This window comes from Dicentrarchus labrax, unplaced genomic scaffold (genome assembly GCF_905237075.1).
Source record: "Dicentrarchus labrax unplaced genomic scaffold, dlabrax2021, whole genome shotgun sequence".
Classification (NCBI taxonomy): domain Eukaryota; kingdom Metazoa; phylum Chordata; class Actinopteri; family Moronidae; genus Dicentrarchus; species Dicentrarchus labrax.
In genome coordinates, this window is record NW_026136720.1 from 21590941 (window position 1) to 21616265 (window position 25325).

Below are 25325 nucleotides of genomic sequence, written 5' to 3' on the forward strand. Positions count from 1 at the left end.
CATTGTGCCACTTCCTCTTTGAATTAAGTCACTAATATCAGTTACCAGTGGCTGCCATACATTTATGGAGCCGCTCTGGTTTTTAAAAAATGTTTTAATACCTTTGCATTACAGGTGGGGGCTTTCTTGCATCAAGTTACTTAGTATGCACTTTCTTGCTAGGAAACTAAGATACCATACAGAATTACTACAGTCTGAGTGCAAAACCCAGTAACAAAAATCTGTGATCAATAAGTCTGCATTTACTTCGTGGTCAGAGAACTTTCAGCACAAAACAGACAGTTTACTTTTATGCATCTACAAGAATACATAACAGAATGCATGAACAGCCTTACACAGAAATCATCTCCTCTGTCTGAGGACAACTGCAGTTCTCGTGTTAAGAACAAAGCAAACATTAAAACTGACACTATATTCCTTTTATTGGTTTGTAAAGAAGAAATCACAAAATGTACAATTTGTATATCAATCATGCCAAATTATAATCCTGTTTTCATCAAAAAACAATTATTTACCAGGACTGTTAAAATGTTCCAACCAAATAAAAACTGGACCATTTGCCATCTTAACATGATATATGATATAACAACTCAACCAAACATTTTAGCCTGCAGACTTAATCCTTTGACAGCATGCACACCAAGATGTCGCCCAATTATGAGTGCTTGTGTAGAGAATCCAATTCTACACAGTAAAAAGGACTAAAATGGTGGAGGACCGCCAACAGTTTAACAAATAACGTCAAAATGTACAAATTTGAGATTACAAAAACAAACTTTTCTCCGCACACCTATGCCGACTTCACAAAGGCCGTTTTGTAACCATGTTTCGGTTCTTCATTCCCACTGTCCACGCTGGGCTTGGCCTTGTCTGATGTCTGCTCCTTTGGGTTAGGATCGCAGCCTTTGTCCCGGGCATCTGTGGGCTCTTTTTCACTGTTGGACTTCTCTGGCTCAGCTGCTTCTGTCTGACTGTCCACTGGTGGGGGAGGAAACAAGTCTGGCTCTGGGTCAGGCTGCAGGTTAAACGAACAAAAGGATGAGTTGAAGATGAAGAAGTTTTGTTTTTTTTTTATTTCCGCCTGTCTGTTAACAAGATATATTAAAACCTCAGAGTATAAACAGATGTCCATGGATTTTTGTGAATACTTAAGTCTTAGGCTAAGGCACAACCTATTAGTTTGGTTGGGATCCTGATGGATCATTTCCTGGAGGACTGACAATGAAATTAAAAGACAGAGTAATGCCACATTGGAAAATTGTTCAGTGTTAACAGAAGATTGGCTTTTGTTGTTTGAGTTTTACTTGCATAAGAAACAGTGATAGGATATATGTGCTTTTTGCCAGCCACACCCTGCTCTGCTCACACAGTCTGACACATTAAAGACAACAAGAATGCGTTGCCTCTTGAAATAAAACTGTTTGTGTGAAACACAAAGAAAATTAAGCAGTAGCGAGGAAGGATGGATGCAATACTACAGCTACATCAATCATCCCTGTTACTGTCTTGTACCACATGAACACTCTCAACCTTTCAGGTCATCTAGAAGTGTCCTGCCAAGATGGATAAATTTAAGACTTAACTGCATCATTATCCACCTTGTGGTTACATCCTGATCTTTCTCATATTTCTTAATGGTGTATGTCCTTTTGAGTTTTACTGTCTTTGCATATGAAATACGCTGCATTAATACATTTTCCCCACATCCCATTATTTGTTAGAATTATAATTTGTGTTTAAAAAGTGCAGTTTCTCACAAATAAGTAATCATGCATATGTTATCATTTACAGTTACAGAAGATTACAGTTTACTAACTTAAAAATTAAAAAGCCAAAATAGCACACTTTCTTTAACAGTGTAAAAGACAAAAGGAACTTTGTGTGCAGTCTCTACAGTAGAGCAGGAGGTGCTGGTGACTGCAAAATGAATATAGTCAGAAAAATAACTACAAGTCCCTACTGTCAAACACTTGATGTTTATTTCTTTCTGAACTCTTATCGCATGTTCAACCTTTCCCCTCACAGGTCATTTCCTAAGAGATGGTGTATTATGATTAAAAGATGGAAATCTAGAGTAGATGCATAGATTCACATTGTGTCACTATAACACTACACTACAACAAAAGCAAGTTAGTTAAGCAATCAACAGTCGGCTATCTGCACCTCTCAGTGGTCTTCTGGACTAGGCCACGATAGTTCATCACCTCATCAATTTCTTAAAAGTTTTTTATGTCTGGAGAAATAAATTAAAGGTCACCTCGCTGAAACCTAGGCCACAGTGTCTTCGGTTCCGGCCCGATAGCTTCCCATCCATTCCCTGCTGGTACTGCATCTCTAGCTGTGCACTGATCTTCTTTTCTTCTTGCCCTGCAGAGGAGACACCAGTCACAGCAGGCACACCCAGCCAAAACAGGCCTATCCATGCATGGATAGATCTGTGCGGCAGATGTGTAGTGGGGAAGCCGGGTTAATTGCATTGGGCATAAGGATAAGGCAGCAAGGGTAAGTGGAAAAGGGACAGTAGTTCGGACATGTCCTACATTAGTATAACAAATTCAGCATTTTACAAAGGCTGGATAAAGAAGCTCACCACTGCGGAAGTGGGATGTCGTCTTGTGGTCCCCGATGACGAGGCGCCCAGTGTGTTCTTTCTGGAAAAAAGAAACAATCCAGTTTTATACCAATTGTCACAACTTCTCTTAAGGTTAGACAGCGACAAGTAAAACCGTTGTTTTGTGTTTCAAACTTATGTTTTCTTTTTATGCTATTGATTCCAGGCCCACAATAAAGCAAACCTTGAGCATAGTTATCTACAATACACAAAACTAACCTTGCCAGCGCCCATCAGTCGTAAAAACTTCTGTTTCCTTTCGTTGCTTCCCAGATCAGCTGATGCCCACTGGGTAGACCCATCCTGCCAACGCAAATCATCATTATCACGCAAGTCATAGCCTTAAAAGTTCATAACAGATCATTCAAACTGACAATCCCCTACAAATGTGGAAGTGTCAAATATATGCTAATAAAATGAAATGACAAAGTGACAACTTAGGACCACATTACATCACTCATTGGAGTTATGTCCGTGGTGTTATGGGAGAGAATAAACAAGCTGCTTTCGTTGAAAGCAAACCTGTGCATGTGGCTTCAAATATTTGCAGAATGAAGCCACACAAAAGAGAAATATACCCAAATCACAACACTAACAAAATATGGTTATAAAACAGCAATCAACAAGTAGCAACAAAACAAAACAATTGGGATAAACAGCACTCTGACCTTTAAACTCTGCTGAAAGCTCTGATTTAACAGATTTAAATAATTAAATAATTCGATAATCCCAACACACTGACAGATAAAAACAGAGTACTGTGAGCTTCAAACGTTGTTTGAAGAAGGTACAGTTTTTTATTCTGGAGAAAGGAAAGGGATCAAATTAACAACACATTAAGCAGGATTTCAACAGCATACCTATCCTCAACCCATTCATCTGTTGTGCACAAAATCTGCATATTTTACCTGGAAAAGTTTCCAGTTTCACCGGATAGGGACTGTTGTTTTATGGTATAATACATTTTAGGAACGAGCACAATGCCAGTCTGTAAAATATTGATAATGTGATTTTAAAAAACAAAACATTAATTCTTATTTGTCTTCATTCTGTTTAAGGTATTTAAAATTGAGAACATAAAGTTAGTAAATTAAAAGGAGGATAATGTATGACCTCCAGTCAGTAATCCAGTCAACAGTCAAACGTATTAAAGGTTTACTGATACAACATAGTACACTTTGTGGCATACTTTGTTCAATAACGTTTTAACTTTGCTTTAAATGGCGAGTACAGACTCTAAAAACGTGTTCAGAGTTCTCGACAAAGCTTTTGAAGCCCAACGTTAGCAAACAGGCTAATGCGACGCTAACGTTATTCAAGTAATTTAAAGCGTTTGTCTCCGGATTGTGTTCAGATTTTATTGTGTTACTTACTTCAGTTGGAGACGCGGGTCGTTTCGTCCCATGCCTGTCCTCTGGAGAACTCATTACGAACGAAAGTTTTTGTAAAATGTGAATGAAATTTCATGCCACCTAGCAAAGGCTAGCTGGTTTTGTCAACAATATTCCAACTTCCGGTCCCGTCTTCTTCTACGTTTCTGTTGTAGTCGGTTGTGTTAACTCTCTGCTGCCACCCATCGGTGGCTTCTTCTTAGTCGCCTTTGTTTTGCGGATTGCTGTCTATACTTTTAAGGTGCGTCTATACACGTACCGTACTGGAGCATGTAGAACAGGCACTTTAAACACACCTATTCATTTAAACAATCCTGTGTTTACACAGTTTATCCTCTTTTGTTGCTAGTATCTCTTTTAAATACCATCCTTGTTCGGCCTTTCTTTTTCTCACTACCCTTTCTTGATTGTATTTGACACACAGCATCATTACGTGTTCAACATTTTCATTTACATTACAAAGCAGACATACTTATAAACTGACTTTCCCCGATAGAAAAAGTGTCTTATTTAAACCAGGGATAAAATCTTAATCTGGAGAGACCTACCGCTCATCTACTTTGTCCTTTAATAGTCTGCTCTAACTATTTTCTGTATTCTACAGGATGTTCTACCCTCATTGTCTCCATCCCACAAAGATCAGATATTTTCTTTTTAATTAGTGCTTCATCTTCCCCTTTTTTCAAATGAAATGTCTATTATAATAAAGTATATATTAATAAAGTATATATCATATGCCCTCGTATTTATAGTGCTCTTGTAGCCACCCTGTCTGCACATTTAGTACCTCACTGGTGGTTTGTTTTACATCACTCTTAAAACAGATAGCTGTTCACCAAAACCATTTGAGCCAATTTGAAAACCAGTTGAAAACCACTGCCACCAACAGAATTATACAGCATATACGAGAAGAGAGGTGTATTGAACTTACGGATACAACAATGTGGTCACATTATGACGTTAAAGTCCTCAGAAGTAGGCCTATTGAGGGGAAAAACAGGTAGGCCAATTTCTATAGCAAATAACAAATGTGGATATTTTTTATTTACATCATGTACAAAGACATATACTTCTGTCATTAAGAAAATAAATATAACAGCAAAAAAGAATATAACAAATATTTAGCCTAATAAATTGGCCTAATAAACTGCTTTATAGAGCTAATGTTTGACTGTCCTTGTCAACATGAAGAGGCATTTTAAAAGGGAATTTTAGTCATCTGTGATTTAAAACACAACGACTCATCTCTGAAGTAATTTAAGATGTTTTTATTAGACCTAAAATGCATTTTAACGTAGAAACAAAATAGCTCTGATTCATCAAGTGAGGATCAGGATATTTAAAAAACTCTTAACTGATAGCCTGATAATTAATAGCCTTCCAAATCTGTATAATTTCAGTTTGGAGGATAATAACTTGAATCTGGATATTTTACTTTTCTATAACCTGTTCTCATTCAGTTAGACTACATTTAGCTATTCATTTCAAAAAGCCTTCCTTTGGCTGTTCGTGTGGTCATGAACATGAAGGCTACAGTGTAAAGTGAACCCTCTATTGGACGACATGCATTAAAGCCGCCAAAGGGTGGCGCAAGAGTAAACGTAATACAGCAGCAGCCCAGAGGCGCTCACAGCTCCGACAGGACGCTAAAACCTCAATTACTGCAACACACAGTCGTCGAAATATCAAAGTAGATGTTTGCGTTAGGGCTTATAGTCCTTTTTATCACCTTTAAGTCTTAACTCTTTTGTTTAATTTATAAAGATGAACCCAGACACTTTCCTTTAATGTTTTCAATGTCAATGTTTTTTTTTCTCTTGTGCAAGATGAAGAATAGATGAATCAAAGTTTAAAGACTTTACTGTATCGGTTATGCCTCAGAGAAGACGGGAGAGGACATTTTCGAGAAGAGATTTAATTTAATCGCAGACTGAATCACATTTGATTCCGAAAATGGGAATTTTTAATGCTAAACGACCGTGGGTGAGGCATTCCTTCATTAAACAATGCAAAATATTAGCGCAGAGAAAACTTTACTTTTATTTGTTTATCAACATTTTTTAATTAATAAACAAACAATCAAACAAACATAAGGCTGCTGCATCACTGTAGTTATTTCTGACACACTGAAAATGTTTGTAAGAAAAAATGTGTGCAGAGTAAAATAAAAGCAATAAAAACAATAATTTATTCAATTTATTATTTAAAGTGGTCGCCAAGAGCAGGTGACCAGTACGCACGCTCAAACACGCGCGCATATAGGCTACAAACACACAGAGAGAAAAGAGGACAGAAATAAGAGGACAGAAATAAGAGGAAAAGTTCAAATAAACAATCACTTTGATGTTTTAGAGGACAATTCACATAAAGAAAGTGAGACATAGATAGACAGCTAGATAGACCGATAGATAGACAGATAGATAGATAGAGAGAGAGAGAGAGAGAGAGAGAGAGAGAGAGAGAGAGTTAGAGAGAGAGAGGGAGAGAGAGAGAGAGAGAGGAGGGGTTATCCTGCTTCTGCCTCTTTACCCAACACCGTCCCGCACTCTCACTTAACCTCCACATAGTGCCAGACGGGAAATTACTTTAAATACTTTTAAAAAAAAAACTCCGAATGACAGTTCATCTGACTCAGTAGCCCATCGCCCCTGACGACGACGCCGAAGTGTTTTATTTTCCTTTCTGATTCTCGGCGGAGCGCAAACAGAGGAGTTACCAAAGTCCCCGACACGTTCCAGCGATGGTGACTTTACGCACGGGATTTGAAGGCTATTTGAACTGACTCCTCTTGTTTGGTCTCGACGCTGAAACTCTCCATCATCGCACACAACAATCTTCAAGTTTGCCAGAAACACGCAGCGAATGACAAAAAAGTGAATGCAGGTAAGACAAGTCCTGTTGCATCTGTGTGGACAGCACCGGGACCGTCACCCGGCGCGTCGGTTGTTTTTAAAAGTCGGTGCGCACTCCGCTGAACTCTGCTTTCCAACAAACAGCGATGACATCAGAAGATTCAGGGGCCATCAGTGTCTTTAAACTCGCTGTTGGACAGTGATTAGACTCGGTCGACCCTACATGACCTGCAAAAAGTAACTCACAGAATACAAAAAGTTCTATATTAAGGTGTCTAAAATATTCTGTGGAGTAATTTATGAATGTTCTGACTTAAAATGTGTCTTCAAAACACATGCAACGCAACGCAAGTATGTTAGGTTTGTGATAAAACAATTATAATTACCACTATCGGGAGTTTGTTGTTATATTATTGTTATTTACAGATTAATTATATGACACATGCAAATATTGCATAGAAATATTGATTTTCCCCTTTATAATAACAATTATTGAGCTTATAAGAAGCCCATAAGAACCATGTGGTTGTGAGATGAGCCTAAAACTGAGAAACATGTTTATAAAAACTTTGTAAAAAAAAGTTGTGATTTTGCATCACTTTTATCCACTTAGACTCATTAGAGCAGGCGATTGAGGGGTGAAATACAATTACAGAACATTAAATCTGTGATCCCACAAACCACACAGATATGAACAGAAATTTGACTTCCAAACACGTGGAAATTAATCGCATTTCCACCTTTTTCTCCCAGTTTAAGATATTAGGTGTACACCTAAAAGTAAACATTCAAGGTTCCTTTCAGCCATAAAAGATGCAACTATATTGTGCAAGAAAAGCAGAGGCATTAACTTCACTTTAACTGTATCCATCCTCCACCACACCCCTGTCATCCACTATTAACAGGAGCGGTTCTGTAGCACCAGAAAATGGTTCTATGAGCTCAGAACCCATTAAGAGACATTGACAAAGAGTCTCCGAATCATCATGCGCAAAATAAGCTTTGGATAAAATAATATTTGATAGCAAATTAAAAAAAAAAGATAAAAGAGAACTTTAATTAAAAAAAATAACCTTCTTTAATTCGGTTTAAAGACATAAGAGGGCTCGTACAGTCTGAGGATGATACTTTGAGTAGTTTCCTCTTCGGCCACACAGCGGTAGCCTTCTGACCATAATCGTGAACGCCTCGCGCTCTGCCGGACAGACTGCAATCCTCGTGCGCGTCCCCGGCCACTGCGCACCTCCGAAGACGCACAGTTCACCCCGCAGCGACTCTGCGGTGCCCCGAGCTTCCCTCACATGTACTGGAATACAATAGATACAAATAGACTGCAGAGAGGAGAAACTCGGGAGAAAGCTGTGCGCCTTTAGGGCCCGAGTTAACTTTCCCCCCGGGGGTCACGGCGACTGACCCTAGAAGAATGCGTGAGTCATAAATTAAAATAGACTCGGAGCCCTAACGCGGATCCATTGGGAGACAATACCGGGGGAAAACAGGACAGTGTCCCAGCACGGCGGGAGAGTTGAGAAATTAGTCTGTAAGTTTCTTTTTTTTCTCCCCCTCACATGATTTTAAAGGGCGATCATTGTCTTTCTTTGTTACATCGTTAAAAGTTCGGACCGTGCGTCTTAACTTTCCGGGTGATAGAATACGCCAATTTCACTTGTTAGTGGCGCAGCCTGATGCAGTGACAGCGATGGTTTATGTATGGAAGTTAATTGTGGGTGTGTGAACTTGAGCCATGCGTGCAGGGGCGAGTTTCTTATCCGGAGCGAGGAGTGCGCGGCTCGGACAATCAGCTGGGTCTGACTCCATGTGTGAAAGTTTGCCCCCGAGTTCACGGTGAGGAGGTGACAGAGGGTATAGGAGGACAAGGCGCACGACAACGGCCTGGAAAAGACTGATAAAGTCACTTCAGGGTGTTCCCCATATTTAGGGCCACACTACACCTCTCAGATAAGCCGCCGCTCGCCTGCAGATAAGGAGCTTTTAGAGAGAGAGAAAGAGAGAGAGAGAGAGAGAGAGAGAGAGAGAGAGAGAGAGAGAGATCATACATGCTTGACAAAAATGAGTTTGAAAACCGCCAAAGAGGAAGGAAGTCCGGTCGATTGCTTATGTGATTTGTGATTTTAAACAACTTAAAGGTGTTGTAACTGAATCACGTGGCATATTTTGGAGTTTTTGGAGAGAAAGCGCAATTCCACCAGCATCAGCTTTAATTGTTTTGCGCATCCACATTTTTGTTTGCACATCATATCACTCCTCTATTCAGAGTTATAATTGGCCGGCTTGACAGATTCTCCAGCTGCCAGTTTGGACCTGCCCACGCCGGCCTGCGCAGTAAATCACAATTTCCAACAAGTTGTTTTAATTGTTTGGACTCTGGCAGAACAATTTATAGACCACCGCCCCCCTCTCTTGTAAGTGAGAGTGTCTGTCTGAAAAACAATCCGAGCAGAGGGGGTCGCTGAAGTTGATCTATGGCATTTTGTTTTGAGCAGGTGCTGCGGGTTGAAGTTCCCTCATAAGGTAAAGTGGCATTAGAGTGTCCAAATGGCAGACTTATATATAGGCTGCCAATTCAGCACATTGTCCCGGGCTGCATGGTTGCGCTCTCTCCGCTGTCTGTGGGAGACCTGCAGCGTTTTTCTTTTTCTTTTTTTTTTCTTCCTCTGTGCGCTGACAACAGGCGGACAAGCCTGGGTACAGCGGCCGGTCACTGTGTGGTCCATTAGGATTCTGTCAGCAACACGAAATCACTATTATGAGCCGACCATAAAATCAAATGCCCCTAATTTCTGTGGTACATTGGAGTTAATCTCCGCCTGTGATATAAAATTAAAATAATTTACAAGATGAAAAATGAGTTCTGATGAGAAACATTTTTAATTCTCATGCTACATTTTGTGTATTTTTTTTCTTCAAATCATACAGATTCATTTGCTCAGTTAGAAATAAAATGCATCTTAATTTATGGGCCTTTAGCTGCACAGATAATGATTTTATTTAATTGTCTGATTTGATACAGGCAATTCCATTTTCTGATTACATCTCTCTGACACACACACACACACACACACACACACACACACACACACACTCACTCACACTGTGTTTCTTTTCCAACATCAACATGCACACATTTAGCTGTTGTTAAAAACCCTTTTTTTAAACACATTTATTTTAAACAAAATTCTAAATATCAATTTCAATTTCTTTTACTTTGCCTCCTATGTTAAGCCCTGAAAATGTGCACGTTGGTGTTAATGTAATGCGAGGCCAACCTCAGGATCTAATTTTCATACTCTGAAATCTATCCATCGCTCACACGCTATTCTAATACGCCACATATATTTCTTTGGCTCTGAGGGGTCTTTTCCTCTGGTGTGGCACAGAGGGACTCTTTAGTGGTGGAGAGAGGGTACAAGCAGTTAGAAAGGCTCAAGATTAAGAGATTTGACGGCTGAGAGAAAGAGAGAGTGAGATGAAGGGAGAGATTGAACAGAGGAGGTGGAGGACAGTTCTGAATTTCGAGCTTGTGACTGTGAGTTTGCCATTTATGAGACATCCACTCCTACCTGATATGCAAAAGAAATTGCATTTTATTACAGTTTTAGGGCGCATCATCACGTTTAACCCCCTTAGCAATACTGTTATTTTATTTACCCTGTCTATGGAGCTAAACAGCTATCTTCCATCTCACCACAGTGTTGCACATTTAAGTGTTCCCACATGCTGTTTTTTGCAGATGTCATTCACCTTCATCGGAAAACCGTCGCTCCACCATTTTAAGCCTGTGGCCGATCCAGAGAGTCCTAATTATTTTTTGTCAGGCTCTTTGAAAAAGACACCAGCCCCCAAATTGGACATGTGTTGTACAAACACAAATTAAACATTTAGCCCTAAGTATTTCTCCCTGGGTCCTAAGTGCATATTAGTCAGCCTATACTTATCTCTGGCCCAACGACACACCCAAATTGCAGTGTTGCTGCTGAAAAAGAAAGGTTGAGGCCCCGGAGAATGAGCACTTGAAGCACGCTGGCAGATGCCCATAAGTTTCTCAACCACAATGCAAGCATAGGTGTGTGTACGTGTGCGTGTATTTGTATGCGTGTGTTTGTGGATTTTTGGTATCTTTTATGACTGTGTATATAATCATATCTGTCAACTGTTCCTCTGTGTGGATAATCGTGCATTTGGACATTTTATCCTGCATGTTTTATATGTGTGCATGAGCATACCTGCATGCATGTATGAATGCATGTCCTTGTGCACAGTTAGGTGTGCATAATATAAAAGCATTTCTCTGTGTGTCTCGCGGTGTGTCCTTGTCGTGTGTGTCTATGCTGGGTGGCCTTTCTACTAGCATACATGTATGATCTTGACTCTGAGTATGTGTGTGTGCCCCGCTGGGTGGGCGTGCTTCTCTATGGTTCCTTCCTCTGTTCTCCACTACCACAGAACCTTGGAAACAGCGTCCTCATTTTTACCCATAGCGGGGGAATAACGAGGGGCTGTGTTCTTTCTCCTCTCCCCTCTCTTTCAATGGTCAGGGCAACCTTTCCTTTCTGCCGCTGATTCTCCGGCACCTGCTCCCCACCATCCACTTATAAAAGCTCAGAATAATAGCTTACCTGATGCACCACCTCCTAATGACAGCATTCATTTTCATCTTCACATACAGTATTTAGGTAACATCTTTGTTCAGAATGGTGGCATGTCCTCGTCATGTTCATAGCAGCTCATATTTTTTTGAGTGTGCTGATACACCAAGCAGCTCAAGTTCATGAAGTTCATCCTCTTGCTCTCCTCTTTTCTCTCTCTTTCCTTCTCTTTTTTCTTCAGGCATCAGGGTGTGTGTCACCACCCTCTGATGACTGCAGCATTAACAATGGCTATTATGTACCTGCAAAGGACTGAGTAAGATTTATAAATGTATGGTTTACACAAGAGCCTTTGACAAATGACTACTGCACTATTCACACAGTCACAACCCTGGCATCCTGCCTCCATTTTTTTCCTATATTGTGATTATTGGTGATGAATGTTGTCTGCAATGTTGTGTTTTTTCTGTTTTCCTATTTATTTTGTGATTTGTGAACAGCTTGGCATGGCAAACCGCAGCATCGTTCTCTCTGCTCTCTCACTTTTTCTCAAGTGGAAAAACTCACCATCACACTCTCCAGTAATGCAGCGCAGAGGGCCGCCGTTTCTCTCGGTTGTTCAAAGTCATTTTTGGAAAAGAAGGAACATAGTAATTGAAGTAACATGAAATAATTTCTGAAATGCACCGGATGAATCCAACTCATGATATATATTTATACAAGGTCCTGCAGGGTGGAATCCTCTTTTAATACTATTACTCATACTTTTTAGGAAGCCAGGTCAGGGTCACTTGTAAAAAAAAAACTAAATAGTTAGCAACAAAATGACTTTATATCTTATGTGGACAGAATAACTTCAGCCTCAGAATACTTTCAGTATTTGAAGCACTCAGCAAACATTTTCCCATCAATCTGACTCTGCTGATAGGACCACACTGAAGTGTTAAAATAAGCCACTTGATGCTCTTCACTTTTTAGACTAAGACACAAAAAGGGAGGGAAGAATGCAGATTTAAATCGATTTACCAAAATAATTGATTTGTTACACAATGTTCAGCTGTTGTGTTCAAAATAAAAATAAAATTAAGATAGAAAGTAGATTTAATTTGACATGATTTGGACACTGACTCATCTCTTGATCTGAATTCTGATTGTTGACCTTTAGTACCATTGGGGGAATATTTTCCCCCAAAGAAACATATAACATTTAAAAAAAACAAAAACAAAACAAAACCAAAGAACAAAAACTCTTTAGATTCTCTGATGTTGCTTGCAAAATGGATTAGCCTCACAAGTTATTATTCACTGCTGCTTGGTCATGGAAATCCCATCAGTGCAACTTTATTGTTTCACTTTAAGGAGGCCAGATCATTGTAAAAGATATAATTCAAGTTTTTTTCTCTGTTGCTCTAGACTGACATCTAAGTTTCTCCAGGTGCCGCAGCCAAAAGTAAACGTTAAAAAAGCAGTCCTGGAAAAACGTCCACCGCAGTTGATTCTTTGCTAATTTGTGGGAATAAATTATGAGATTAAAGTGCTGTGGTCGGTCTCTTCGTGTCAGCCAATCAGATTGCAGACTTTTGGTATTTCTAACAAGACTATAGGGTGACCAGGTGACTGACACTGGTGCTCAAGTGGCTCTTTATCTGTCAGTCAGTATAGTTGCGGCCTTGGATTGCAGCAGCAGCAGATGCTTTGGCAATTACACTGCTCCTGATGATTTTACAGAAAAGGGAAATCACATGCGAGCATGTCATGTCCAGGAGCTTTTAGGGTTTCAGACTTTTCTCCTCCTTTCAATTTACTTCTGTCTCTCTCTCTCTCTCTTTCTTTCAGTCGGTTTGCAAATGATGGGGGCATTTGCAGAAAGGTTTTATTATTCTACAGAAAAGATTATAAGGAAACATTGGAGATATTAAATGACTCTCTCTTCAAACATATAAGTAAATGCCCTAAAATGACTCTTAACTTCAATAACAACCTGCCGTGTACTTAAGATAAAGCAAGGAGTCAATATGGGAAAGTCATTAGCAAACATCTCCCGGTTTGGTTTATCTTGCATAAGAACCAGATAAGTAGGGTTTGATATACAAGACAATACTAGTGCCTGAAAGTTTTGACAATCAAATGAAATTGTTTGAAGATACATTTACTCTTTTGTGTGACTGACAGAGTTTAGGACAAATAAACCCCACCCCTCTGGCACTCCCTGCATGTTAAAACAAACAAAAGAATTTATTTGCACTACCTTTTGAGGAAAGTCTGTTTTTAATGTTGCACGAATCACTCCCAGGTGCCATGCCTGTGAATTTGCCAATTTTTCTCTTCTATCTGCTGTTGAAAGATTTTTAATACAAGTTACTGTAATACAACAAAGGTTTCTTTTTGTACTTCCACCGTAAGTTTGTCTGTTCAAGGATGGAAAAGATAAATGAAATGTGCTGAAATGTTTGTGGCGAGGAAAAGGGCCTCCTGTGCTGCTCCCATGAGCCTCTCTGAGACTGTTTTGAGGGAGCCGCTGAAAGTGGCAACACTGCTCAGACTGACAAATCAGAACCACAAGTTACAGTGCATGCGTACTTTGGCTAGGACAGTGTACACACACATGGATACAATACACAAACACACACACATACACGCATTCTAAGGCATACACATTTGTAAAAGGAACAGTCACACATAGCTTGCTGTCTTAGCTCCAAAGTGCAACAAAGGAATTTGCTTTCTATTGACTCAATTTAATTAAAGAAACAACCTGCTATTGATGGATTGTGTAAACAAGGTTGGATAGAAATTGGAAGTGTTTGGATAGAAAAAAGACTATAACCTTCACAATAGCAATTGTCTTGGAGACAAGTATTAGAGAAAACAAATTTACTAAAGTGTGCATCCAGTTTTTAATGCAGGCTTTCTTTTTTAAAGCTTGTAGCTTGATAACCCCGATGACATCACTATGAGGCCACCAAGGTTAATGTCTTGACTTCTGGACATGACAAAGCCCTTCTTCTGCATGACTAGTTAATTTGATCTTGATGTGTAAAGTTGGCAGAGTGCCCCTTTAAATGTCCACCTATGTTTATATGTATGTATGTAAAAGTTATAGTATATATAAAGTGGGTGCCCTCTTGAGGAGTGTTATTCCTTTATGATTGCTTCACAAATTTTCCTGCCACATTTACATGGTCATGTGTTATTAAAGCTGAGATCTGAAGATATTATAGGGACCCAAGTCATCTCTAAGCATGATCAATTTATCTCCATTCTGCCCATTATTCATCTTGTGTGCTGATCACGTCAATTACGAAAAGAGCACATTATTAAAAATGTTTTTACTATTAAATTATATTAACTTAAGAAAGAGAAAAATCTTGGAAAAAGACAGGGACTTGCCTTTTGAGGAATCTTTGCTTTTAGTGCAGAACCAAGTTCATGGCATTGTTCTTGCCAAAAACAGTATAATAGATTAATAATCGCTTTAGAGTTAAAATAACTGCAACCAAGCCTGGTATGATTAAACTCTGAGCTCATGTTTACATTGTTTTTATAGTTTCATTCTGCCCCTCCCATCAGTAGAAGCATCGTCCTCCTCTAAAAGCAGGCTGGCTAACCTTCACTTTACCACTCGTAGTGGTTTGGAGTAATGGGGCGTGGCAGCAGGGTTCGGGGTGCGAGGCCTCTGAAATGACCCTGTGGTAAAGTAGTGAGGTCCAGGATAACGTGGTCCCACCCACCGAAGCCCAGATCCAATTGGTTGTCGGCCAGCTTGTCTACGCAGGGCGTTGCCATAGTTTCCAGGCCGTAAAGAAGTCTTTAATCGAGCCGTTGTCATCGTGAGATGGTGGTGAGTGTTTGGGCTCGCAGTGGAAAGATGGAGGCAATAGTGAAAAGAGAGAGAATGGGGGAGGCTGGGTATCTACTGTGTGGCTCAGAATAGAAATGTACCGCTTCATGATCTACACACATCAGGTTCATTCCTTGTGTCATGAAGTTCCCAGGGCTATATCGCGCCTGGGAACGTATTCATAAATGACATGCTCCTGACACGCTCCTGGCTCATGTCTATTTGTATATGGTATGCTATGTTCTGTACACACTGTTGGATTAGCAGAAGTGTGGAGTGTGGTGTTCAGTGATGACGGGGTGTGCAGAGGAGTGGCGCTGGCTCGGGTATCGAGCTGACTGGGCTCAGACCTCAGGTTTCCGCCACGTAATCTGACACACTTTAGATGGTAGGACGGACGGCAGCATCTTGGCCTGCTGACATTTGTGCCAGAAGGTTTCACACACAAGAATACAGAAGATGCACTTAATGGTAATGGTAACTGTGCATGTGTGAGAACCATCTGAAGAGAATAACAGGCTCTTCATGGAACCCACCTGTTGGGCTTTTTCATGAGTCTAATGTTAACTGTATGTTTTAGGAACAAACTTTGTTGCTTACGTTCAGGCTGAGATTACCAATCAGGTCACTCATACTACTGTATTGTTCGAGGTAGTTCATTTGTCTTGGCTTGCAGCCGGTGTGTAACCAAATAAAATGGACCTTGAGTCGGTGGTTCCCTGTAGGAGGGTCTGCCGCTGCAGGAGGGAAAATTGCTGCCTCAGCAAGCTGTTTAGTCTCATTCTCGAGGAGCTTACGCTGTGTCTCCCTGTTTAGTATGGGAAACATACGTAGGCTGGCCTGTGATGTCAATTGTTATTGCTGGAGGCCTGCTTTAGGAAAAAATCTCATTTGCCTTTGTAAAGCACTGTAGTGAAAAGGAGCTTATGTCATAAAGAAGCTATTGTGGCTGCTGCGGAGCCCGGCATGAGTGTGTGTCTGTCTTTAAGTGTCACTACTTTGACCCATACATTGTGGATTTCACGTGTGTTTTCCTCACATTTGTGCAGGTTTCAATGAACAATGGTTTCTGTGCCTGTTTGTTCATGGTGCACACAAAGGGAGTTAAGCAGAGGCCTTTTGTGTGGCCGACTTATGAATGAGAGCTGCTATTGTAGAAGCCATAAATGATTACATATTTCTTCTGCTTGCCTCTCTTTGATTTTATGTGCTCTTTGTCATTGTGCAACTCCATGACTTTTTCATGCGGTGGAGGATAAGGTACAAGATAGTAATAGAGGGAGTCATGGTGTGTATCAGCTTGTAGAGAACAAAACATCTGACCAATTTAACATAACCCAAACATTTGCATTTGAAAAGAATAATGTCTTAAAAGACTTGCTTGACCTATATGAATTGAATCAGTACCCACCCATAAAACATTCTTGTCAGTGCATGATTCTTTTAGGGTTGTTCTGGTAAATTTCCAGCTGCAAATGTGTGTAAATGTGCCACTGTTACTTGATATACAATACATAACCCCATCAACGTTCCCTGGATGGATTATTTAAGCTTAAAAGTAAGGATCTTTCATGATAAATAACTCCAAATTGAGATGGGACACAAAATCTGAGTAGCATCATAAAAAGCCGGGACTGAAAAATTTTAGTGGATATCAGATCAATAACTGGTAGCAATGTAATCACTCTCAGTCTGAATCTTACTGACCTCTAGCAGGCAAGAAGTCTGTTTCAGCCACAGACGGAACAATAAATGTACTCTAAAATTTAAAGAAATGTGGAAAAATTAAGTAAAGGAAAAAGTCTTGATCCGCAACCGTTTGCATCATGCTAAAGTTTGAAATATGTACATTAATTCTTTAGAAAAACATGTCACCACACAGCAAAAAGTAAGAGCAGTGTGGGGTGGGGGAGATTGGGTCTGGCAGATGAGATAAACTGTATGTTTGATTTCTCTTATGAATACAAATTGCAGACATATGGGGGAGGAGAAGATTGAAGTAAAACATTTGATATTTATTGCCGCCACAGTTTTTTCTATTCGTTTTTTTAACCATTCCTGACGACCACCTCTTCCATCTCAACAAGCCTCCCCTCACATTCAGCTTGTTCGTGTTTTACGGAGCAGCAGATTTGTGCGCTGTCCTCTAAATCATTTCCCTCTCTCGCAGATTGCTCCCTGCTGGAATATTGGCCTGACAGCCGTTTTTTTTTCCTCCCTCTGCTTCCCCAGTGGACTCATTTACATTTATGCACGCAGCAATTAATTACAGGCTGGCGCTGGCCTTGTAAATTAGAGGGAGCCGAGGTCGCCCTCATTATTGCCCCTGACAGTTAAAGCCTTGTTTGGGTCGTGACAAGGTTGACTTCAGGCTGGGACAGTGGAAGCTTAGCAGTGGTTGGCTGGTCTTCATACATCTGATATCACTTTGTAGCAAATGAAGAAAATTTACTTTCTTGATGAATATGTTATTTTGTATTTTTTATTTTTTTCCTCAATCCAAAAAAGTTTTGCAACCTTAATGTTCTATAACCCAGAAAACCTTTTTCTCTTTGTAGCCATAGGTCATCATTCTAGGCCTTGTGTTTTGTTTTTAGCGTAATGCCTTCTGTGTGTTTTGGGGGTCTTTCATCCAAATACTTTTGGAGGAGTTTTTCTATAGACTCAGGAGTCAAGCAGGGGACTTCTCACGGTATTGGCCTTTTCATTTGAAGACGCTTCAACTTTTTCTGGCTCCTTCCCTCACAAGGCCCTTCTTTATTCTCTGTCACGCAGTGATGTGTTTGTGCATACCTTACCAGCTTGACAAAAGAGGGGAGAGATCCTATTCACTTCTGCCTTTGACATTCACCTCTTGTTTTTACAATCTTTCCAAGGCGCGCTGTTTGCACAGTGGAACAGGCTTTGTCTTGAAGAAGTGGGACAATGGCTAGCGCCATAATGTGATCTCCTGAGCGTAATGAGCAGAGGGGCGAGGTCTTCATGTATGTGCTGGCGCTTGCCCCTACCAACCCTCTCCCTCCCTCCTGCCCTTTACTTTAGCAATATTTCATGTTAACAGTGACTTGGGAGAGAATACATTTTGTCACTTAAGCCTCTGTAATGTTCACCTAGGTCTTTTGTGAAGGGAGCACAAAGGCTTTTCATTCATGCAAACATCCCCTTCCCTCATTCCACTTATTGAAGGTGTTCTGAGTAGCAGTTTGACCACCCACATGCATATCTGCAACCTTGTCTTTTTTTATCAACATGACCACAAAACATTCATATTGAAACTTTATCTTTCCCTCACCTTAAGCAACTTTTTTTTAGCAGCCTAAGTCCAACCACACATGTGATCAAAGTCCTGCTGTACTTTGCACATCCAACCAATCAACCACCAGCTGACCTCTGTCCAGTATAAAGAGATATGCTTGTGCTCAAACAGTGTGAGAAACCCCAACTTACCACACCTTTTTATATCAGAATTGAGGGGGACTGCATCTGAAACATTTTGAAACTTTCCCAAACTATCCCACAACCACTGCCCACTTCACACAGAGATTGACTAGGTGTGTGGAGGTGAGAGAGTATGCAGGATTTGAACTTCTGTCTCTTCACAGCTATTTCTCTCCCTCTTCATATATATAAACGAGCGCAACACCATGAATGTCTCTGGGAAAAGATGCCTTGTCGGACAGCACATCGTTCAAGTTTGTTTCTTAGTGATGTCACACATTAGGAATTGAACAAACATTTCCAGTGAATGTAATTGAGACAGCAATTACATATATTTCTCCAAAACATATTTGTCAAAGCAAATTAGTACTATATAAACATTGTAGGAAATAGGATTGATATCTGGCAGCTCTGATCAAAGTGCAAGCTTTGGGCTAAAACACTAGATCTAGTATGTCAGGTCATCAAGTTGTCTATCAAGTGTGAAATGCAGAAAAGTAATAGCTCAGTGATAATCGGAAGTTAAATAGCTCGCTAGCAGCCCTCGAGAGAAAACACAGAGAGATAGCAACAAAAACATTACGAGGTCCGTACAACACGGCCAGCGGTCCTCTGAGAGTCAACGTGTGCTATAAGCTCATCATTTATGGGTCAAGTGAACCCTCATTCTGGTTTAATTGCCCATATGATTAGTTGGAACCATACTTCGTTTCCTATGGTGCAGACATGGAAGTGGCAACACAGAGCCTCATGTGGTGCTAAGCTCATTGAGAGTGCTTCTGTCTCATAGAGTTCCATTGTTCTTACTCCAGTGTGTCCGCGTCTGCACAAGTGGCACTGACAGCTGCAACAAGACAACATTTGGGACTGTGCATATTTTGTTGCGTGAATGCGCGCATTCATTGTGCAGGTGCAGGCATTGCTCTTAATATAACGACCTCCTCGTCGTGCACCATATCTCTCAGCTCTCTTGTTACTATCTGTAACTATGAAGTCACGGCTTTGCCTTTGCCAAAAGCAAGTCTCTGGTCTTTCGTTTTGTTGCTCTAAGTGTCTTTTCCAGATAGGTGCTTTTTTTTTTGTTGCTGGCTCAGCGGTAGGGTAACATGTGCCATTTTACAGCTGTTAGACAGTGGGCCAAAAAGGTAGCTGTTACTTCCTGCAGTTGTCAGGAGGAGCCTGGAATGGCTTTATACCCTGGGTCTCCTATGTCAGCTCCCCATCAGAGGTGAATGAGAAGAGAAGTAGTTGAGACTGGGCATGTGGGAAAGCGTGAACAAGAGAGTGGGGTGGATAAATATAAAAAAATATGCGCTTTTAAGAGTGAGTATGTAAAGGATAAAGAACAAAAGCAACACTAAAACAAGAAGAAATTGTTTGTGTGGGCTTGTTGTATAAACGAGTCTGTGTCAGTCTTTTTAGATCTGTTGCAGTGTTGAATGGTTCCAGTGACCAGTAACGCAGTGATGCAGTTCATCTACTTCCATAAGAACATCTCTCTTTTTTATTCTTTGTGTCTGTGAAATCACCTTGTAGTAGGGTCACGTATTATGGCTGAGATAAAAATCATGATATTACTCACAATATGGTAAATATTTGCAAAATCCCATAATTAAATGGCGTGTCGAGGCTCTAGGGTGTAGAAGTTCTTTCTTGCGTCAGCTGCAAAACAACATAAATTGATAACAGTGATATTCAGCTGAAGAACTGTGTTTAACATGTTTTACACCAGAAAGAAAACGACAAAACCTTTTACAGTGTACTTTCATTCATTTTTGATCATATTGTGATGATGATTCCACTTAAAGCCCAAAGAAACACTGAATTATTGTCTGACTTTATACATTTCTGTGTCTCTGCTTGGGAAATTCTCAGGCCCAAGTTTAAAAAAAAAAAAACCTCATTAGTATGGACGTTGCAGCTCACAGAGGGTTAATATACACGTAGGAGCTTGAAAATCTACAGGGGCAGGTATTGAAATCTATGTTCATAAATTCTCCTGCCACACCCTCAGTGACTGCAATATGGTACCACTCCTGCACAGTTAGTCTTATTATTTAAGATTGCATTATCATGATCTACCATGCACAACACCTTCATTCTACACATTAGCAAAGTGGAAGTGCACTTTACATATACAGTAGTTTATACAGTTTTTATATATATGTACATGTCATTGTGTGCAGAAATGCACAGGCTGTTTTTTTCAGAATTCATGCATGTTAGTGTGAATGCGAGTGCATACAAGCCTGCCGTTGAATATGTGTGTGTGTGTGTGTGTGTGTGTGTGTGTTTAAGAGAGCATGTGTGCTTTTGCGGCAACTCCTCTACTGGGCAGCCAGTTGTCTCTCTGATTACCCAGCATCCTCCAGGTGTCAGATCTGCCATCTGCAGATGAGTGGCAGGGCGTGTGGAGCGGAGGAATGGAGGGAAGAGAGGGGGGTAAAAAAGGAGAGGAAACAGAATAACTGGTTCTGCAGACATCTGGAACGTGTTCAGACGGGTCATCGAGAGTCGCAGAGTGTGTATGGTGCTCAAGGGATTCCAACTCACAGTAGTTTGATTGAAAAGGTGGCTTTTAGAGTCCTTGGCTTTTCAAATTTTGTTGGGCAATATTGCTTCTTCTACAAAAAAAAAAAAAAAAAAAAAGTTGTATCTTAGATGAATGTTTGGATTTTTCACACAAGTGTGTTTTTTGCCGACTATCTGTTATCATTATTATTATCACAAGAACTTCTTACTGTATAAGCCTTTGAGTTGTTCTGGTCAGAATTGCCCTTAATTATGCCCTGAGAGAAAAAATGCATCCCAGAGAGAATCATTTGGATGATTAAAGACATGAATAAAAGATCATACATGCCCAGTGTTTGCTTTTTTCTTCATTGTTCTCAATTAGCCTCAAATTGTGGAATCAAAGGGGTGTTTGTATTGCGCTCTTTGTACAACTTAGATACTGTGTTAAGGCGCCGTTATGATGCATAGTGTTGGAGAACTGCTGCTGTGCTGTGTTTTGTTGCCTGTCTGTGTGAATACAGTCTCTCTCTTTAAGTCCCTCCTTATCCAGTTCAGTTATTTCTTTAATTAGCAGCCTCCCACTCTCAATTTAGACTAGCTCCCGTCATCTCTCAATTTGGGGCCCACTCACAGTGATCCGGTCCTGAACATGGTACTTTCAAAGCGCTCCGTGATCAGTTTGACCCCTTTGATGTTGTTATTTGTTTTCTATGACCCCTGGTTTAGCAAATGGCTGTTTGTAGTGTGTGCTTGTGTGCGTGTGAGGCTATAATAAGGCTGACCCCAGGTTAGCTCTCAGAGTGGTCTGTTTAAGCCAGGCAGCCCAGGATGTCCATCTGGTGAGAGTGATTTTTTTTTTCCTGCTCTCGTTGGAATCAATTTCTGAAAGAAAATATCAGGCATCACTAATTGTATTAAGACAGATTGCAGCCAAGACTTCAAAGCTGCGTACAAGAATCACGCTGTTTGTCGTTTGTTAGGCTTTGCGTGGCTGAGTGTGTGCCGGTGTTTATGCAGTAAAAGCGCTGTGTGAGAGATACACTGATCCTCTGTTGCCTCTGCTGTGGACTTCACACAGGACCTCTGTTCTGTCTTGAACGTCCACTACAGAGGGACCTCAGGTGGGCTTAGAGTGCATTCACTGAGCTCCAAAAACAGTTTCCAATTCAATTTTTCATACCTTGTCAAACCTCAAATTTGTTGGCCGGATGTGAAGAATTTGGTCAGTGTTCATGAAAATGAATCCTGATTCCTATGGCAAGACGATTTTCCTTTAAATTCACCCAAAATGTTGGTTTACTTACACTTACCTATGGCTTTAAAATGTCTGTCTCTGAGCGAATGGAATTTAGTTTTTAGTGCTCCCAGCATTTGAAAATGTTTATAGAAACATCTCTTTCCACAAATACTGTCCCGCTATTGTAAAATGAATTTCCTCTCACCTCCATGGTATTGGCTTAGAGGAAGAAATCTGAAACAGACATTTCAAAACTATCTGTGTGGCTAGATACCACTGGATGTTAGTGGCAAAACATTCTTCTTTGTAATTAGGGTGAAATGACACGGATGGATGATAACAAACATGCTACACAATGGTAATAATCTTTTTTCTTTCTGTTTTCCTCTTTTCCAGGGGACGTTCATGAATTTTAAAGTCATCCAAAAGTGAGAAGAGGGTGTTGGAGTTGAAGTCTCTTATTTCTGTAAGTTTCCTTAATTGATTGACACAGATGATATTTATGTACTTGTACTGTAACACTGACAGATTGTATGCCTTTGTGCCGTTGTTTGGCACTTTGGATGATTGCTTCCACCAAATGGCAGATAATAATCTTTCATAAAGAACACGTCATTATTTCCTCCATACAGAATGGAGCAACTCTTGCTGTGTGTGTTCGAACACACCACATTTTGCACATTTTTGCGTGTGTGTGTGTGTCTGTGTGTCTGTGTGTGTGTGTGTGTTAGTCCATGTAAGCAAAACTGTAGCTGACTCTGTGCATGTCCACTGCCTCTCTCCTCTCCATCGGCACATACAGAACGCTTTTGATTTGTTTCACAGCAAATGCAGACCTCCACTCCAGTTAGTATTCTGCCCTGTGCACCCTCAATAGCTGCTTTCACTTGGGTGAAGAAAGGGGTCTTTTAAAGACTCTCACAGGCATCACTCCAGGAACCTTTCAGCGCTGAGACTTACAGTATGCCTTTTAAAGGACTTTCTCTCTGTGAGCAATAAAGATTATATCTGGAGTCAAATAGTGCTGTAGGTAACACTAGCCTAAATTAAGCTGGTGAGGTCGCAGTGACTGATCTCAATGGTTTCAGCAGAGGCAGGAGACATATGAAATGTACAGATGGAAGAGGTTGGAGAAAAGAGTGATCTGGCCATCTGGCTAATCCCCCTGTTTAAGAATACTTATTAAGGCCCTCTCCAGTGGCTCTTGAGCCGTGTCACTGCTAGGTCACCAAGTGCCCAGTTTGATTTTCACTCGCAACATGCTCGCACAGTGGACAGACAGGCTTCAGTGTTTTGTTGTGGTTAATAATCTGTGTCCTGCTGGTTGGTCGGGGAGTTCAGTTTCAAAGACTAGATTTATTTCTCGTGTAAATCGTCTTTTATCACAGTCTGGGGGTCGAGACCCCATTAAGGGGTCACAAGATAAGTGAAAGATCTTTGGATTTTTTTCTTGTGAATTATTGGTTTTTTTTCTTTTCATGACTCTAAAAGTATTCAAATATAATAATCTGAGGAGGATTTACAGTTTGAACTGGGCATAACCCGCTGACAGATGTGATGTTGCAAGTAGACATAGCTTTGTTTCAAGGGTTCATAAGTCAAATACGTTCAGAATTGATGTAGAGCAACTAACTGGTGAAATGTCTGGTGACAGATATTTTTGGAAGATGATATTTTATCACTGAACAGCAATAAAATAATGCAAACATCAGTAATTAATACAGGCCTCATACATTTTTTTCTCCTGTCTAGTCTGCATTTGAGGAAAGGAATTGTGTCATGATTGGGGAAAACCTGACCACTTAGGCCTACTTTTAATTCCATCAAACTCCCTTAATTTCATCAGTTCATCTGGAAACTTGAAATCACATTATTGTGTCTTTTAACATGCAGTTACTTTTCAAATCTAATTACATGGCGGTAAGATGACAAGTGGACCCTCCTAACAAAATTACAGTCTTTATAGGGTACCGAACGTATCGTGACAGCAACAATTTATGGTATCTTTGTTTTATTGGACTTTGGAAGGAAGAGGTTGCTGTGCGCTGTCCTTGACTTGTACTATACGTATATAACGGCTTTGATCAGAAGAGCTGGGGTGTATCTATGACTAATGTTTTAGATGATCTGACATCACCGGACAATTTGACAAAATCTGTCTTTAAACAGGTTCATATTGGTTACAGTGTCTTTATAGAGTGTGGAGAACTAGATCCAGATTTTTATTTGTGCATCCAAAATCTGTTTTGTGCTCCATTTGTAGAATAAGTTCACAGCTCATTTAGCCCTAAATTTACACAATGTGTTAGCCTAGCATGGCATTTATAGATATAAATGTAAAGCCTGCAAAGTATTAAATGCAGCTGTATTGTAGCTGTGAGAAAAGATTTCAGCCACTTCATACATCATTACTGGCCTTTCTGCACAGCTCTGTTGTTACATGGTTGCTGTAATGGCAGTCATTTGCAAAGGGTTAGAAAAGGGACCAGACAGCAAGCAGTCATTGGGCTGATTTGTGGTAAGCTAATGAGCTAATGAGCTAATGTATTCACTGAGGTTACCTGTTTGGTTTCCCCAAAAACAATGTCCTTCTCTGCTTTTTACTTCAGCTTCGTATGTGAACTTCACTGCGTTACAGTGTAAGATAAATCCACGCTGCTAATGGGCAGTGTCTAACATCATTTTGTGTAGTTTCTCAGTACTTAACCTTATGTTAACAGTGAGCTACTATGTCCTCTTGAGCTTGGACATTTAGTTAATTGATCTGATTTGTCCACACATATGAAATGTCCACTTAGGTCTTGGACAGAATGCCTCGCCGGTTTGCAGAAATT

The 25325-nt window shown here is 40.3% G+C and overlaps 2 protein-coding genes across 10 annotated transcripts in view; one reads left to right on the top strand and one right to left on the bottom strand.

The window, feature by feature from the left end:
- Positions 1-404: 404 nt before the first annotated feature.
- On the bottom strand, positions 405-4152 carry cunh11orf58 (chromosome unknown C11orf58 homolog). Its single transcript, XM_051382472.1, has 5 exons — positions 3985-4152; positions 2831-2914; positions 2591-2651; positions 2258-2367; positions 405-1015 (listed from the first exon to the last, which is right to left on the bottom strand). Exons 1-5 carry the CDS (start codon positions 4036-4038, stop codon positions 791-793), a joined length of 534 nt encoding a protein of 177 aa, XP_051238432.1. The 5' UTR covers positions 4039-4152; the 3' UTR covers positions 405-790.
- A 2360-nt stretch (positions 4153-6512) lies between these two features.
- The window catches only part of LOC127352878 (transcription factor SOX-6), a 108799-nt gene continuing 89986 nt past the window's right edge, over positions 6513-25325 (top strand). For 4 of the 9 annotated variants that reach the window (XM_051381659.1, XM_051381657.1, XM_051381661.1 and 1 more), the window contains exons 1-2: positions 6514-6885; positions 22888-22957. The gene's annotated coding sequence lies outside the window, so the exon portion shown is untranslated. Of the gene's footprint in view, positions 6886-8063; positions 8395-22887; positions 22958-25325 lie in introns of those variants that run through there. The other 5 variants (XM_051381653.1, XM_051381658.1, XM_051381662.1 and 2 more) reach the window with 4 other exon arrangements.